This window comes from Lepidochelys olivacea, assembly GCF_965140295.1.
Source record: "Lepidochelys olivacea isolate rLepOli2 genome assembly, chromosome: 9".
NCBI classification, from domain to species: domain Eukaryota; kingdom Metazoa; phylum Chordata; order Testudines; family Cheloniidae; genus Lepidochelys; species Lepidochelys olivacea.
This window is the reverse complement of record NC_140419.1, coordinates 6,129,975-6,147,632: the sequence shown is the minus strand read 5'-3', so window position 1 is coordinate 6,147,632 and position 17,658 is coordinate 6,129,975. Positions and strand designations below refer to the sequence as shown.

Genomic DNA, 17,658 nt, shown 5'->3' with positions numbered 1-17,658 from the left:
GTCGCAGGTCATCTTGAAATCGGAGCAAGATTTTAGCACTCTCGCTAATGGTGATGCCACCTTTTCTGATAACCATTACCTTATTTCTGGCTTAAGGCACTGAGTTTCTCCCTACCCCGTATCAAGGTTGTTTTTTGTGCAGAAATATTTGTTAAGATAATTCCACCTGTCTGAATTTAAGTTGTAACCCATAACAAAAATCTTCAAACTCACTACAAATGGGAGAAAAGGGATCATATATTTTAAAGGATAGAAGGGACCACTGTAATCATTTAATGTGACCTCCCACCTAACAGGCCATAAATTTCACCCTGTAATTTCTGCATCACGCCTAATAACTTTTGGCTGAACCACGGCATCTCTTTTACAGAGAGAGACCCAATCCTGATGTAAAGATTTCCAGTGATAGAGAATGTACCACCTTCTTTCATAGATTGTTCCAGTGGCTAATTACCCTTGCTGTTAAAAGTTTCCCAGATCACAAGTTCATGCTTAAAAAAAACCCTGTTAATCACCAAGTTAGAGCTATAAAGGTTGATGCTTTCAAAAAAATCTAATGTCAGCTATAGATTAAAATGTATTTCACTGTGGCCATGTCAGTGTCACTTACTTAAAGGCCAAAAATACGCAGACACCTGCCCAGACCTGTGGCAGAGTTAGCTCCATGAACAATTATTTTCAGGGATTTGTTCTATATGCATGCTACTGTACACTCCCAGCCTTTCCTAGGTATAAAATACGCAACAGAAGTATCTATCTGACCAAAGGGTTGTGATCTCAGGGAAAGTTAATGTATTAAATCAACCACCTTTCAAGTACTGACAAAATAATTAACAATTAGGAATACATGGCACATGGACTAATCTGAGAACCACAATTCTCTGCTGCATACTGATTATGTATTAAAACTTTCCTCTGCTCATTAATGTTTTTGGCATCAAGCCAACTCTTAACTGTGAAGTAATTTCAGATCCAATAGCCAAACACAGTATCATATACTTGAAAAAGAAAAGTCAAGCTGTTTTTATCTTTGTTAAGACTATGCTAGAGGACTTGTTTACAGATTTACTTGTCGCCCAAGGGGAAAATATGTTTAATAGCATGTGATGGGGCCATTAACAATAATTGTCCTACAGCAGTAGCACTAATTGCCTAGGGAAAACATAAATCATTAAGCAAATCCATTCTCCTATTTTGTGATCATCTCCACATCTGTCACATCAGAACCATTTGCACAGAGAATTCAATATGCCCTCTTCCTGTGGAAGCCTTGATCATACTCCAGCACTTAAAATGAAACATGTCTTATCCAGCTTCGGGCTTGACCCACTGTGCTCAGAGATTAGGCCGAATAAAAATGTAAGGATTTTTCAAGTCAAACGGGACAACTCCCATGAAGAAATAATTTGCAAAAGAGTAACAACGCCCAACTGCATGTGAAACATCAGAGGACCAGCAGTTCACTGAACTTGCTAGGAGTTGGTGCCCACTCCTCTATTGGCTCTCCAAGGCAAGCACTTCCAATTAGCCTCCAGCAACCCATGGATGTTACTTTAGATCTGAACTTGCACAGGTTTAGGAACCATCTGCATGTGGAAGATGCTGCAAGGGCCACAGAGCAGAGTTAGTAGGAAGGTGAAGGTATTTTCGAAAGGGGAAAGGCAATAAACTGACAGAACACGGCGGCTGAAAAAAACATTTAAAAAAAAACTTCTAAATCAGGGGGCTCGGCACAAGACTGGGCTCGGGTGTAAATACCTCCAAAAGCCAGTGTGAGATCAGCCCTTCCTTTGCTGACAAACCGAAGAGGAGACTGACACTGCCTTTCTAACAGATGTCAGCATCTGGAACAGCACAGGCGCCTCAGCTCACAAACAGGACTAAGAAGCGTGTAAAGCGCTACGTAAAAAGGGATCTTAAAATGGCCACAAACACGGTCACTGTTTCCTCCTTCCCACAACGAGCCCGAGGGCATGCTGCAGTAACCAGCTCCTGACCTGGGTGCCTCAGTACCCGTGTGCATAAAGGGCAAGCACAGTTTTAGCAATTTAAAGGCTGATCTCCTTCCCATGCTGCAGTCCAGCTACTTCAAACGTTCTCTGCAGGCAGCTCGCTCATGTCCACCGAGTACAAAACAGATGTAAGCCATAAACACGCAAGGGCTTTGATTCCTGATTTTCAGAGGGGCTGAGCACCCACCATACTGGAGTTGATAAGCAGCCCAATTCAAGCCATCGCTTTCTAAGACAAGAGAAGCCATAGTTTATAAATAAATGTTTTTTACCATCATGCAAGAATACGTTGGTCTTTAATTCTCCAGTGTGGAAGGGCAGAGGCAGAACAAGACTCATAGTGGTTTCAGGGTGCGAACATGGGCATGCAAGACACTATTCAAATTCCTCATCTCTAGCTCACGAGGTTTTCCTAGATTCCAATGACAGAAGAGACCATTGTGAGAGACCATCTAGTCTGACTGCCTGCATGGCACAGGCCAGAGAACTGCCCTACAATAATTCCTAAGAGCAGAACTTTTAGAAAAACACCCAATTTTGATTTAAAAGTGGTCAGTGAGCGAATCCACCACAACCCTTGTATATTGTTCCAATGGTTAGTTATCCTCATTGTCAAAACGTTCACCTTATTTCCAGTCTGATTTTGTCTAGTTTTCAACTACCAGTCATTGGATTTTGCTATACCTTTCTCTGCTAGACAGAAGAGCCTATGATTGAATATTTGTTCCTCACGTAGATACTCTCAGACTATGATCAAGTCACCCCTTAAGCTTTGCTTCGTTAAGCTAAATAGATTGAGTTCCTTGAATCTCATTATAAAGCATGGTTTCTAATCCTTTAATCATTCTTATGGCTCTTCTCTGAACCCTCTTCAATTTATCAACTTCCTTCTTGAATTGAGGTCACCAGAACTGAACACAGTATCCCAGCAGCGGTCGCAGGAGTGCCAAGTGGAGAGGTAAAATAACTTCTGCTCCTACTCAAGATTCCTCTGGTAAGCATCCAAGGACTGCATCCAATCCTTGGCAGTACAGAGGCCAGGTCAGACCCTGCTTGGTAGCCTAGCATTTAAAGCTCCTCACTCTCATATTGGTTGTTCAGAGTCAGAGGAAATGCTGTAGCCAGGGAAAGGATTAAGGACAGGAATGGGCATAAGGACAGGTTCAGGACTTTCAGCTCACCTGGCTAGATTTTAGCATGCCCAAGACCTGTAGCTTAGTTTAAAGAGATGCCATGTGCTCTGTGCAGGTCCTATTCTCACTACTCGCTGGGGGTACTGTGGAGGTAGAGATGCCAGGTTACATGTCAAATTTAGGGAAAGGCACAGCAACAGAAAATAAAAAAGATACCTACAGAAGCAGACTGGTATCTAGTGCCCCACAGAGATGTCAGGATACAGTAAACGGTTTAAATCAGAGCCCTGAAAGCCTCCCCTTGTAGTAAGAAGTTATCAATGACCAATTATGCTTTGTGTTGGTGGAGAGGGGAAAGTGATGGTGAGATCAAGGAACAAAAATGTTGTGCCAGAACCTGTTTGGATGAAAGATCCCTGCAAGAATGGAAGGAGCGTGTGGAATTTTCCTTTTGTTTACAGACATACAGAGGTCACTTAAACAGTACCAGTTGGCCTCTGGAGATGCTAGCTCCCTGTGTGGTGAAGAACGGGTTGTGCCCATGTGCATAGTAGAACAGCTCTTGGGAGACACCTGCTGCCCATGCAGGGAATTCAGAATATTTATAAAAAGAGTTCATTATGTCAACCAATATGCGCTGAAGTCTTGGATCACACTCAAGAGAATCAAACTGAGTAGTTTTCAGATGACGAATAGGACAATTTGTGATCAAGACTATCAAGTGACTAGTGATTTGTGGTAACCCCATTTTTGGGCACCCAGCTTTAGGCACTTCTAAGAGGCCTGCTTTTCAGAGAGTGTGAATTCATTCTTCTTTGACTTACTGACATTCTGTAAACAAAGGTCTTAAATGGTAAACTCCTAAAATTAAAACAAACACATAATTAAACCTGACAACATACTGCATGTCTACTCACCCTCTTCTTATCTATTCAGAATGCCACTGCTAAACTCCTCTTGGCTCACTGCTCTGAGTACATCATCCCTTCTTTTTAAGTCCCTGCACTGGCTCTCCCTAATCCAAAGCATCAACACAAACCTCCAGTCTTTTCTGACAAAGCCCTCCACATTTTAGCCCCACCCTAACTGTATGCCCCATTAGCTTATTGCAAGGTCAATTCCGGCCTTTGCTCCAACAATGAAACCAGCCTCCATTGCCCAATTCTCTGATAAGCACTTCTATGTTTTCACCCACATCGCCCCTTACAAGCGGTGAAAGCTCCCAGTCAAAATCCAGAAAGCTATCACCTTGTTCTCCTCCAAGTCCCTCCTCAAAATTCACTTCTTCCATAGAGTGTTTGGGTAAACAGCAACCTGACTGCAAGGCAGAGGAAAGCTGCAGTCATTCTACTGACCAGCTAAGAGTTGTGTGTGTCCTGTTATATTTGTTATCGTGTCTCCCAGACCCTACCCCAGCTTCTTTGTTTGTCTCCTCCACCTGCTATGTCTTTGTCTTAAAGCCGGTCCACTCTTTCGGGCATGGCCTGACATTTGTGATAGGTTTGAACAGCCTCTAGCACAATGGGGCCCAACCTGGTTATGGCCTTTTCCACACTGCAGTAAGTGTTAAATAACGATGCAGCAGGTATTTTGCCTTCTGCTTGAAATAGCCAATAAAGAAATAATACTTCACACAATAATATTTTTCACCTCCGCTTCTCACAGGACTTTATGAAAGCAAATATAATTACCCCATTTTAAAAACAGGGCGCACGCACCAAGACAGCCAAGGCCACACCTATAAGTCAATGGCAGTGCAGGAAGTAGAACCCAGATGACCTTCAAGTCCTTTTAGCCACTAGAAGATAATGCTGTCATTCACACCAAGGCCTCCAATACTAACCAACGGTCTGGACAGTAACTCTCTTGAAGTGTCCATGCTGAAGCAGTGATGTTTAAGGAGTCTTTTTACTGAAATACTTGCTGTTAATGAGATGATGGGGTTGCTGTTCAGAAAGCAGGCGTGGCCCTCTCCCCTTAGGACTGGCCACACTGCCTCTAACAGACTGAGTGAATGAACTAGAGTGGAATTGGGAACTTTACTGTACCCAGGCCTCTTGGGGGAGGGGGAGTCTATCTACACAGCCAGGCAACTCAGACTCACAGGGCTTGGGCTGCGGGGCTGTTTCACTGCTATATAGAATTCTGGGCTTGGGCCCAAGCTCTGGGATCCTCCCGCCTTGCAGGAGCCTAGAGCCCAGGTTCCTGCCTGAGCCCAGATGTCTACACAACAGTGACACAGCCTGAAGCTCATGAGCCTAAGTCAGCTAGCACACGCCAGCCACGGGCACCTAGATGATGTGTAGACATACTCTGGCAGCATGTCACCAAGCCAGCCCATGTGCTATTTATATCATTTGAAGCAAATGCTTATCCCCCTTACGCAAACCTCTATTCTTGCCTGCATTTTTGCCACTAATTTCCCAGGAAGTACCTGCGAACTGCCCAGTGAAGACTTTTAAATACCTAGGACATCCACCCGGTAAGCAGATCTTTGCGCTAACATGTGAAGGCTACAAAGTCACAGAGCCGGGGCATCTAACAGCGATTTAGCTTCTTCTGGTTTCATATCAACGCGTGTGAAATCACAGATAACGTTTCTTGTGAACGTACACTGCATGTGGTTGCAATGTATCTTTCAGAACCATATTGTCTCTTACACTTAAAATCTCAAAACCCCATTATATGGAGATAGGCCAGACAGTATGAGTTATACAATATTCATCGCCTTTTTCAGACAATACAAATCATGTGTATTTGTATGTTCCTGGAATCACAGGGGGAGTAGAGCAAAATCCCAAGGCTGGCTTTGAAGTCTGACCACCTGTCAGATAAAAGAAAGGACTGATTTACCTGTTTTCAAGATGCTGGGAGTCAAAGCAAGTCTTTGTTATAAGACACTGAGTATAAACAGACTCAGGGTCTTCTGTTTGACTCAGCAAATGGATAGGACTTTTGGTCCTGGGGGGCCCCCCCAACCCTTACTGAAGTGTAGGAAGGCCTTTGGCCTACCAGGACCCCATAGGGCTGATCAGCAACTACCGAGTATGCTTAGTAAGCATGTAAATCCCTGCATTGTTTTTAGAGGTTTTCCCTGTGATGCTTTTGCCCTAAGAATCAATGTAATCTGCTTTGTGAAGGCTGGGTGGTAGCTTGCATAACCCCCACAAAAAGAGTAAAATACAGCTGCTGGACCCCAGTCTGACCTGTTGGGGAAATCACAGTGAGACACAGAGAGACTAAGTCTAACCTCCACCCCGATCTGCATGTAGAGGGACACCAGTCTCTGCCTGAAAGGGGTGACTGCTAGGACACCTGAAACCTTAAGAGGGTGCCCACGAGGAGGTTAAGGGTGGGGTGTGTTAAAGGGGTGGATAACCCTGAAATGGCGTTCCTCCACAAAGTGCTTCTTCTACAGCCACATGGGAGACCCTTAATTAAAGTTCTGACTTCCCAGAAGTTGATTCTTTAGTGTTTGGAGCAAAGCAGAGACAACAACACACTCAGCTCTGGGGACAGCAAGTGTTCTCCGTTGCTACTGCAAAGATGACTACTGCCCATAGAGAAGCAGCTCTCCTCAGGCAGAAAAACAGCTGTGCCAATGTGGAAGTGTGGGTAAGTAAACAGGGAGTCCCAAAAAGCACCAGAGATAGGTTGCCCTGGGAGGGAAGCGACAGAAGTACTTCCATACAAAGGCTGACATGAAAAGCTTTTTATTCATTTATTTAGATACTTTCACTATTGGGAAATTAGCTCACCTCACAACTGTGCCTAGTATGGCGATGCTACCAGCAAGCTTAGTAACTGGGCAATCATCCTCTCTCTGGTTTACTCATTAATAAGCAAAGATTGTTTTCACTCACTATCCCCAACACCTTATTCTATTAGTGTGAGCGTTAGGTTTAAAAAAAGACAAGGGAATACAAGGGTTTATGGCAAAGCACAGGACTGGGAGCAGCAGAGTCAGCTCTTTCATAGACTTGTTGTATGATCTTGGGCAAGTCACATCACCCCTTGTGCCTCAGCTTCCTCCACTGTAAAATTAGGTTGACGCCTACCTAACTCACAGGGTTCTAGTCTAAATTCATTAAGTCCTTTGAGATCGCCAGACAAAAGGCATCATAGAAGAGCAAAGTATTAGTAATACAATTTTACTTACCCAGAATTATCCCATGTGTTGTGCAGACTGCAGACCCACTCTCTAGACTTGGGCATGCAAAGGTGGGATTTAGGGGCCTAGAAGGGGATACCAGTACCAATATACAAGAATGACAGTCCAAGTCTGAAACTTGGCCTCCCATGTCAATATATGAATGAAAATTTCAAGTCAAGTTTCCATCTTCCCAAGTTGATAAATAAAGACACATGCCTATGGCATTGTAAAGTGCTACCCACAGAATCGGTGAGAGAGTGATTTGACATTAGGAGAAGATGGCCAAAAAATATTTGCTCCTACTAATTTCAGAAGATGAAAGACTTACTTGAAAGTACATGTCCCATTTTGGCATTACAGCCTGCATAACTAAAAGGTGGTTTTCAAATGTAGGGGCTATTTTTAACCAAGTCTGATTTTCAAAACAATCTCCTACCTTCAGAGTTAGTTCTAGAGAAGCAACTGCTTCCAACAACGTTTTAGGCAGTCATCAGGCAGACACATTTGTTTTGGAAGGGTCATCTCAAGGGTGTCTAGTAAGAGACTGTATATTCGACTTTTAATTAACTTATCTTGCAAATGGAATGAGGAATTCAAGTTTTCCAACTTCATCTCACTCTGTTCAGGCAATTGGGCCATATGTCTGGAGACCTCCTAAATAGCTCATTAAGTTGTCTGCTGAATATTTATTTAGGAAGTCTACTGCTATAAATGACTGCGGTTTCTTTAAAAAAAAAAAAAAAAAAGAAGTTACTTTATCCAATATGTACTGAGCAAAACTGCTGTTCAAGTGTTACCCACCCATGATTTGATAAAACCAGACACATTCCCTAAATCTGTAACTAGACTTCACTTGCTTAACTCTACTTGGCAACTCGCTGTGGAAAATTTCAATACAAATTTAATTAAAGACACAGAAGTTTTACATGCTAGAGCGTCTCAGAAACTTACTTTAATCCACTATTTCCTTGTACAAAACGAACCAGAGGCTACATACGTGAAATCCAATGTTTCCTATAAAGTGCCCAAGAGTTGGTACCAGCTCAGAGGGTCAATTTTTATTTTCTTCATACTTCGCATATTAGATTGAAGCCAATTTCTCCTTAAAACATGAACAGACATTGCAACTTTCATCTCCAGTGTGTGGAGGGTAATCAAAAGTCAGCTCAGTCAAAGCCACTTAGAGGAAATACAAAATACTACATCAGTCAAAGGTTTTGACTAAAAAGATGTGTTCAAAGTATACATTCTGCACCAAAATGTCATTGCCCACGTGTAGATTCACCATAACAGGGCACTGTGCAGTTTCAGATTACTTCTCACAAGGGACCACACCACCACTCACAATGCAAGATTGCATGACTCTTTTTCCTTCTATTTATATCTCATCCCAGTACATACCAATACATCCACTGGTCCATGAAATGCACAGGAGACGGGTTCTACTACTTACCTAGATTTCATTCTCCCTCTATTCTATCCGTTTACAGCTTCCATTTAGTTAGCAACTGATTCAGTTAGTGAGATGGATGGAGCACACGTTTTCAAAAAAAAAAAAAAAAATCTCCCAGACAAGTCATATTGAAGGACTGATGCAGTTAGAAATTGTACCTGAACAGAATGAACCCAAGTGACTCAACCGCAGCCCGCCTCACATCATCATTGACATCACTCACCTAATTAAGGAGGAAACAAGATGTTAAGAGAATGGTTCAAACCCCCAACCTTTCGCGTCAGTGCTCATGCATTTAATTTGATCTGGGATATAGGCCTGGGATTACAGAGATAGAAAAATGAACAGTTACATTCAGCGAGGTAACTTACCCTTGGCTGAAACAGACTCACAAAGAACTACCATTCCCACACTGTGACATGTTTTAAGTTCTATTTTTTTTTTAATCACAGACCTATTAGTCAGAAAGAGCTGATGGCCTCCATATTTTAGAGGCTACCCTGTTTCTGCTCAGCACAATAAATTATTATGAAGGTTATCTGGAGCAGATAAGAAACTCTTAGGCCCAGCTAGCAAGTACTCTTGCTGTGTTCTACTTTTTAGAATAGTGTTGCTTTAAGCAATATTGGAGTTTGTTTATTTTCTTGCTGAATGTCTCTTAGCTTTAATGTTTGCAAACCCTAGGACTTCTAATCCTCGTGTTTCCATTAAGCAAAGAGAGGCCACTTATTCCCTTTACATCACTGTTTTAGAATAGAATATTAGCATTCCAGCTACCGAGTTCTGTCAATGGACTGCGTATTTGCTGCCACCACGCCAGCTATCCCGTTACCTGCCCCAGGCTCTGCAGAACTTACAGCAACATGCAGCAGACGTCTGATTGCCTTGTTGTTCCCTGAGCCGCAGTAAGCCATAGCTACAGTGTACATTCCTGAACGACGGAGGATTGGATCCTGGAAGATAGAGAGTGTTTCAATATTTATATTTCTACGGACACAGCTAGGACTCAGAAGTTCAGTTTCCAAGTCTCCTCAATTCCTGGGCTCTGAAGCTGCCAACAAAGGCGACAACCGGCTATGGGCACCTGTCTACTAGGCATGGGACACGCCGCAGAACAGCCATCAGGTGGGAATGCCATTTGGCACTAATGACCTAGAGGCAAAAAGTATCATGATCTGTGAACTGTCCAACCCTTTCAGAATAACTTTACTGACCACTGCCACACATCGTCCAACAAGTACATCGACACATTCAGTTATTTGGAAAAACTTTTCTGGTGAAAGCAGTCATTCTAACCAAAGCTGGAGATTTCAGAAGGGAGCAGGGGGAAATCTCTGAAACAGACCATGATAGTATCAAAACACAGGCACACTTACCTTATCTCTGCAGAGACTCTCTATGAGGGCATCTGCTTCCTCCATCCTCCCATACATCACCAGAGCAATGCCAACAGCCAGGCCCCGCAAGATCTTTTCATGCTGCGTTTCCTGTGCGTAGCCAACCATGTCCTCAATAGCCTGAGCATTTTTAGATCCCAGCATTACCAGACCCAATGCCAGACCAGCTGCTTCACCTGCACAGCAGCAAAAGGGAATCAGTAAAGCATGCAGAGCTCCCAAAATAGACTAATATAGCAATGCCTGTGTAAACACAATACCCAGCAGCCTCTCATCCTACTGAGATACAGGTCAACACAGAGTTTCTAGACACTGTGCCCAGCAGACCTGCTGCTCAGCATGGTGTTTGCTCACTCACGAAAGCTACAGGAAGGAAGGAAGGACACTTCTAAAGGAAAATTGCGAATGCATACCAATGATGTTTACACAGAGCCGCAATAGCAGCTCCAATAGACAGCAGTATAATAAAATCACTCCCTGGGAAATAAAGCTACTTAAAAGATTGTTAATGCAGCAGTGTCTTCATTTTAATGACTCACTATGGAAGGTGTATTGGATTGTATGCCCGTATCATGTTACTAGACACCAGCCCATGAGCCCTGGAGTTAGTGCTATGCCCTCCCAGGTTCAATGTGTTTCTCATGCCAGTACACATGCAGATCATCTCATAAGCTCTTCTGTGAACCTGAACCAGTGCAGTAGTGGCCTTCATGAGCCCCTCCACTCAGCTTCTCTTAGCCAAAGGGGTCATCATGAGATCTGGCAGGAATGTGGGGTCAAAACAGGTTTAAAAAAAAGTGTGGGGTAGAAGAGTTTCTTTGAGGCCCCATGAGTGAAATAAAGGACCCCCTAAAAAGAAGCATCAGCTCACTGAATCACAGTCCCTGCAATTCTTAGGCTAATCTTCTTATGGCAGCGGCTGTCTCTTGCTAGGTGTCTGTACAATCTCCAATACAATCAGGCCCACAGGTATTACTGCAACAAAATAAAAGCCCCTTGTAGGTCATGGAAAGGCCAGGACAGAGTTGCACGGGACGCAAACGCAACGTGGAAATAGTCTATACTACTAGCAAGGTCTCAAATTTTTGTTTTAGAAGCAGCATCTTTACCTGTCACTGCATCGTCCTGGTAGAGGTTTGTTTTCAGCAAATCATACACATCCTGGCGTGCAGTCCCCATGGCAGCCAGACCCAGACCCAGGCTACCACCATGTCGGACAATCTGCAAAAAAGCACAACCATTTTCCTTACTGCTCAATGTATTACAATGGGAACATGTCTACTTCAGCTGAAGAAGCCAGAGCTTTAAGCTGGAAACAATTAGTGTATGGCCCTACCCCCCAAAAACTCAAATGAACTGTTGCCCCCTAGTTACAAATCCCAATTTTACCTTTCCAGCCAGCCCCAGCCAATCGCTGTCTCTGATCAAGACAACAGCTATATTCCCAAAGCCAGCCCATAGATCTGCTCAGTAAGGGGTGCTACAAGCCCACTAGAACAGATTTTCTGATGCTTTATTTTTAGCACTCTTCCCAAGGACTTATTTAAATAGGACCACAATTCTACAGAGATAGGCAATGGGCAAAATGTGTTGCACCAATACACCCTGAATGGAAATTTATACAGGTATTCTCTGAAGGCAAAAGGAGCAATACGATATAAAATAAAGCCCAAAATGAGCATGATCTTTCCAGCTAGAATGATTCACAGACCTAGTGGGAAACTTAGGAGATACCCTCAAAGAACATAAGAATGGCCATACTGGGCAATACCAATGGTCTATCTAACCCAGTATCCTGTCTTCTAACAGTGGCCAATGCCAGATACTTCAAAGGGAATAAAAAGCACAGGGCAATTATCAAGTGATCCATCCTGTTGTCCAATCCCAGCATCTGGCAGCCAGAGGTTTTGGAACACCCAGAGCATGGGGTTTGATCCCTGACCATCTTGGTTAATAGCCATTGATAGACCTATTCTACACAAACTAATATAATTCTTTTCTGAACCCAGTTATGCTTTTGCCATTCACTACATCATGTGGAAATGAGTTCCACAGATTAACTGTATGCTGTGTGAAGTAGTATATCCTTTTGTTTGTTTTAAACTTGCTGCCTATTAATTTCATTCGGTGACCCTGGTCTTGTATTATGTGAAGGGGTAAGTAACACTTCCTTATTCACTTTCTCCACACCAGTCATGATTTTATAGACCTCTATCTTATCCCCCCACTTTAGTCATCTCTTTCCCAACCTGAACAGTCCCAGTCTTTTAATCTCTCCTCATATGGAATTTGTTCCATATCCTAATCATTTCTGTTGCCCTTCTCTGGACCTTTTCCAATTCTACTACATCTTTTTTGACATGAGGAGACCAGAACTGCACACAGTATGCAAGACATGGGTGAACCATGAATTTATATAGTGGCATTATGATACTTTCTGTTTTATTATCTATCTTAAGAGAGAGGGAGGAAGGTGCTGGGCAAACATTAATTAGGAGGCTGTTCCAAACAGAAGGGTCAGTGTTGCAGAAGCCCAGGAGCGGTCAGGAGCAAACCTTTGCTGAAGCTCTGTTTACACATAAGATAGTTTGGCAGCACAGTTGCTTCAGCAATTTATTCCTTTGGTAGGTAATTGGAGCCAAAAACACAGCATAATACAGTAAGTCAACCGTAAAACAAAGGAGGGATGGGTATAAAGTCATGCTGTAGATGACATTTATTTTGAAACAAGTATACAGGTCCATCCTAAAATCCCACTTGTATTACTAACAAGAAGGGCATTAAGGCTATTTGCTGTAGCCATGGTCTTAGTCATGCCCTTCTCCTGTTATCAGGCTGTTTATGATCATCATTAGTTGTGTCATATCTGTTTTAAAGCGTAAGCGCTCAAAGGCCTGGTTTGTGTGAAGCACCTAGCGCACTTTGGGTACAAGAACACAACTAGGTTCATTGTTAAATCTAGTACGCACATCATTGCTGGCATTCTTCAACTGGTTCAGCAGATAGTCAATGATGTCACCACCGTGATTAGCATGAATCAGACCCAATGCATAGAGACCTCCGCCCTCCTGATAGGCCGAGCCCGGAGAGGTGTCTTTGGGTAAATATGTTGCCATTAATTGTAGAGCTTCCTTCTCATGACCCTGCAAGTTCATTGCCCAAAGGGGTTGGGGAAAGGGGGAAAATAAGAGGAGAAAGAAAACAGTGCTTAAAAAATTGTAACAATGTCTTCATAATTAAACACTTAGTAGGAAACATCTGCTTTAGCCACCAATTTCCATGCTGTGATCTAACACAACCGCAGCATGTTCAATCTTTTAATGCTGTGTTCTCTGCACTTCTGAGCTACTTATTCACACAGAGGCATGTGACTACACTCTGGTCACATGATTGCTATCCAAAGCCAACGCAAACAACTTTGGCCCAGGAACCATATTTGGCCAAATAATCAGGATGCTTTAATTAAAGGTTCTAGCCCCACAAAACAATTACAATGGTTTCCCACTATTTTAGATTGGCTTTAACCCTCCTTTCCCACCACTAAATCGGCAAGGTCAGCCACCATCAATGCTCCTCCAGAACATATCATCGTACGAAGCTCAGTAACATCATGAAGCCACAAAATAAAGTGATAAAACCACAGACATTTAATTTAGGTAAGTGGAAGCCACCATCCAACTGATGCAAAGGAGGGCAGAAGAGTGGTCTCTCTTACTGTACAGTAGCAAAAAGAGACCCCTCCATTTTAATTAAGCTGGACAAATATTTGTCTAGATCACAGCTTCACTGCACATATTCAAGGCTAGATGTGACCTATCAGAAATGGATTAGAGAATTAAATCCACTTCACAGGTTTAGTATTCACAGGTCCCTTCCATCCAAATGGTCTTTGTAAATTCTTTAAATCATCTGCTCATTCACTTTATTCTTCTTCTGTGCACTTAGATTTTGGTAAGTCAGTTGAAGGTTCTTCCCTTTAAGCCATATTTCTCCAACACTCTTCTGACCACAATTACACTACATGCCCTTGATGAGCCCAGTGCATGTTCTGCTAGATGCATGTGTACTTTCATAAAAAAAATAACTGGAAATCAGCTGAGTCTTCGCACATCTCTATGATTAAGAAGCTGCCACGTGTATTTGATGTTTCTTAAAAATTAGATGTCCAGTTTATGATATTTGGAGATGCCTGTTAAAACATTCTGTCCTGTCCACAGCACAAGTTTTAACAGTGGTTTTGTAACCAGCTAGAGGCCAAATCACCTAGATTGGTTATAGGTTACACTGTGCAGTTTGTGTCCACACAGCAACTGTTCTGCCATCAGAGACACGTTTGCATGTCCACAGGCTCCCTAGCTATGTTTGTACCAGTAAATCTGGGGAAAGTCTAGGCAGCTCTTCTATGGTGAGGTGCCTCCGTAAGAATCAAGTGCCTGGAGAACATACACAAAAGGTATGCACATGGGACAATGCACTCCGAGATGACCTAAGGTTCAGCCAAACCGATTACACCAACATGGTTAAAGTGTCTGGGTTGCACTGCAAATAAAAAAAGGACCAAGCCGTTCACAGAAGGACAGCCAGGGGCCAGCCAAGGGCTCTGGCGTGGGTCAGGCACCATTAGCTGCTTTGGTTCCAGCCAAGTTATAATCGGGCCATGCAAGGAGATAAACCACATTTAAGTCAACCTTATCAGTGACTGGTTACAAACTTGGTTATGAGTTGGAGCATGACCAGGACCTTAGTGTATAACCCAGAATCCCCACTCCATTCCAAAACAAAAAAACAAACAAACAGTCTCAGCATTGGCATGGCAAGAGTTTACATTGAGGCACACAGGAAGGAAGGCAGCATTACCTTATGTATGACACCCAGGCTGGCAGTAGCAGTAAACTTAGCCCAATTAGTGGCTCTGGCCAGCCACTCCAAATTATCTCTGGAAGGAGGAAAGTCAGGGGTTAAATATAGTTTCTATAACACCCAACGACATATTTCATCAGGAAAAACTGCTGTCAAAACCGGCACGTGTTGGAGACGGGAGGGGCTGTTTCCATGCTTCGCTGCCTAGAGCTGCCCTGATTTCTGGCTGGTCCCAGCTCAGCCGCTGAACATTGGAAATCACCGTCCTGAACAGCAGCATTAAGTGACAATACAGAACTACATAAATCTACTACTTCAACATATTCAAAGACCTGGCTGCAGGCTGAGCAATCCTTCCAGAGAGCTGGATATTGCTCATCATGCAGCCCATCAGCACTGTTCCCAGCTCAGCTGCAGGGATTTGATCAGTCATTTTCTTTCTGCACCTCCCGCAGTGGGTTCAGTCCCCACCTTTGACCTCTTGAGTGTCACTAGCTCATCAGCAAGCCAGCTTCTATTCACAGGAAAACGGGAACTGCCAGACTAGATTAGACTAGTGTCCATCTGGAGCAGAATTCCATCTCTGACAGAGGCCAGACCCAGATGCTTCAGAGATGTAAGAATTCCACAAACAGGCTGATGTGAGACAATCTGACCCTCACACTTGGTCTCATCTTGATCTCCAATAGTCAGAGAGTGGTTTAAACCATAAAGCACAAGGTTTAATATCACTTTCAAAATTATATTTATGTATAGAAACTCTGGATAGTCTAGATATCCATGTAAATATCCAGGGCCTTTTTGAATCTTGCTAAATTCTTTGCCACAATGATTTTCTGTGGCAGTGAGTTCCACAGTCTAATTACATGAAGTGGGAAAAGATATTTCCTTCTATTGGTTTTGAATTTCCCACCTTTTAAATTCATTGAATGTCCCCTTGCTCTTGCATTATGAGACAGGAGATCAGAAGCTCCCAATCTCCCTTCTTTAGACCTTTCGTTATCTCATACACTTATCACCTCTCTGCTTATCCATCTCCTTTCTAAGGGAAACAATTTTAACCTTTTCACACTCTTCATCTGACAGCTTTTCCAAGCCCCTGATCATTATCATCACTTTGCTGATCTTCCTCTAGTTCTGCAATGTCTTTTCGGAGACACGGTGAACCATACTGAACATAGTATTCTAGCTCTCTGAATGCTAACTGGACTTCTTTGCAATATATTTACCGAAGGAACTGGTCACTGGTTGTCCCACAGTGCATAAAGGAGTTTGCTATAACCGTTGCTGTGTGGCATACAGAGTTCCGCACTGCATCCTGGAAGAGCAAAATAGGCAAGTATCAATCACCAAGATGCAAGAAACAGACACCAGGTTGCAGCAAAGAAGATTCACAACTAAGACGCAAAGCTCTGCTCACTCTGCACTTGTACTAGAAAAATAAGTCACAATTAAAGTTGTATTAACTAACCCTAACCTAACCATGATCTTTTTCCTGATGGGGATGTATTGCTTGTTAATACATACCTATCTAATCTCAACCCAATTCATCTAGTGCAGACAATTCCTTGCTGTAAACTTCTGGAACGAAGCAACAGCACAAAATGAGAAGAGAACCCTCTTAAATAGCCAGGAACTCCAGGAACCTACTGCTACACCATAGGTGCTGCTGACAGCAATTTCAAGCCCTTCCTAGAAGGTTACGCTGAATCACTACCCAAAAGAGTTTTATGCATTTCCAGTGCATTTAAAATGGAACCTCCCAACAGATGTGTTCCTGCTTACAGCAACAGTTTCACACCACCTCCTGCTGAGGACAGAGGTTACATTTCAGATTCAAATAATCTCTCTCTTGTGATTTACAATAATCACTTGATTTAAAGGACAGAAGGGAGAAAGCTTGCCATGAGCGAGGGGGGGGGGGGGAGGGAGGGAGGGGGGGGGGGGGAGAGAGAGAGAGAGAGAGAGAGAGAGAGAGAGAGAGAGAGAGAGAGTGTGCGCGCGCGCGCGAGCGCGCACTGTCTCTCTCATTAGTATCTTCCCTAGTGGGATAGAAAGTACGCGAGGTCCCCAATACATTCAGTTTATTCCCTGCATTAAAATACTGTAATTGAGCAGCTTTATCTTCAACCCACAGATACAGTGAAAGGTGCCTACAAGCCACACCTCAAGATTCCCTGGGCCACACGCCGGGGGCTGATCGGTTTGGGCCAGACGGTGGGAACAAGCAGCCTCCTTTAGCCTTGGAGTTTCAAGTTTTAAAACCAATGTGGTCTGATCAATATACTAAATTAAATCCTTGGAAAGAGAGAGACAGAATAAACAGACTCCTCCAAGAGACATACAGGTCTTGCTAAAGCCTACAGCTTCAAGGAGGAGACTACGTTCAGTAATGAAACACAGTCACCAGAAAATCTGTGATGATTCCAGAAAGAAAAAGACAATCCAAGGTCTCTTACCTTTGTGTTTTTGAGAATCATCAGGTCTGTATTGTTGTTTCGTATTAAAAACTGCAGGTGTAACTCAATAGCCATTTCACCACTTAAAATTTTAATCATTTTTGAAATCTGGTCCTTAGGCTCTGGGTTCTTCACACACGAACAACAAAGACAAAAAAAACAGGTCATCAGAATCCCTGCATTCCCCCAGG

At 43.1% G+C, this 17,658-nt stretch overlaps 1 protein-coding gene across 3 annotated transcripts in view; it reads right to left on the bottom strand.

Moving 5' to 3' along the window:
* Positions 1–17,658, bottom strand: part of PSMD1 (proteasome 26S subunit, non-ATPase 1) — a 145,612-nt gene that overhangs the window by 96,123 nt on the left and 31,831 nt on the right. For all 3 annotated transcript variants that reach the window (XM_084640172.1, XM_084640173.1, XM_084640174.1), the window contains 8 exons: positions 17,468–17,596; positions 16,238–16,326; positions 15,006–15,084; positions 13,118–13,291; positions 11,258–11,369; positions 10,128–10,324; positions 9,609–9,704; positions 8,910–8,974 (listed from right to left, as the gene is read on the bottom strand). In XM_084640172.1, the coding sequence (XP_084496298.1) occupies positions 8,910–8,974; positions 9,609–9,704; positions 10,128–10,324; positions 11,258–11,369; positions 13,118–13,291; positions 15,006–15,084; positions 16,238–16,326; positions 17,468–17,596 (941 nt within the window). The remainder of the gene's footprint in view (positions 1–8,909; positions 8,975–9,608; positions 9,705–10,127; positions 10,325–11,257; positions 11,370–13,117; positions 13,292–15,005; positions 15,085–16,237; positions 16,327–17,467; positions 17,597–17,658) is intronic.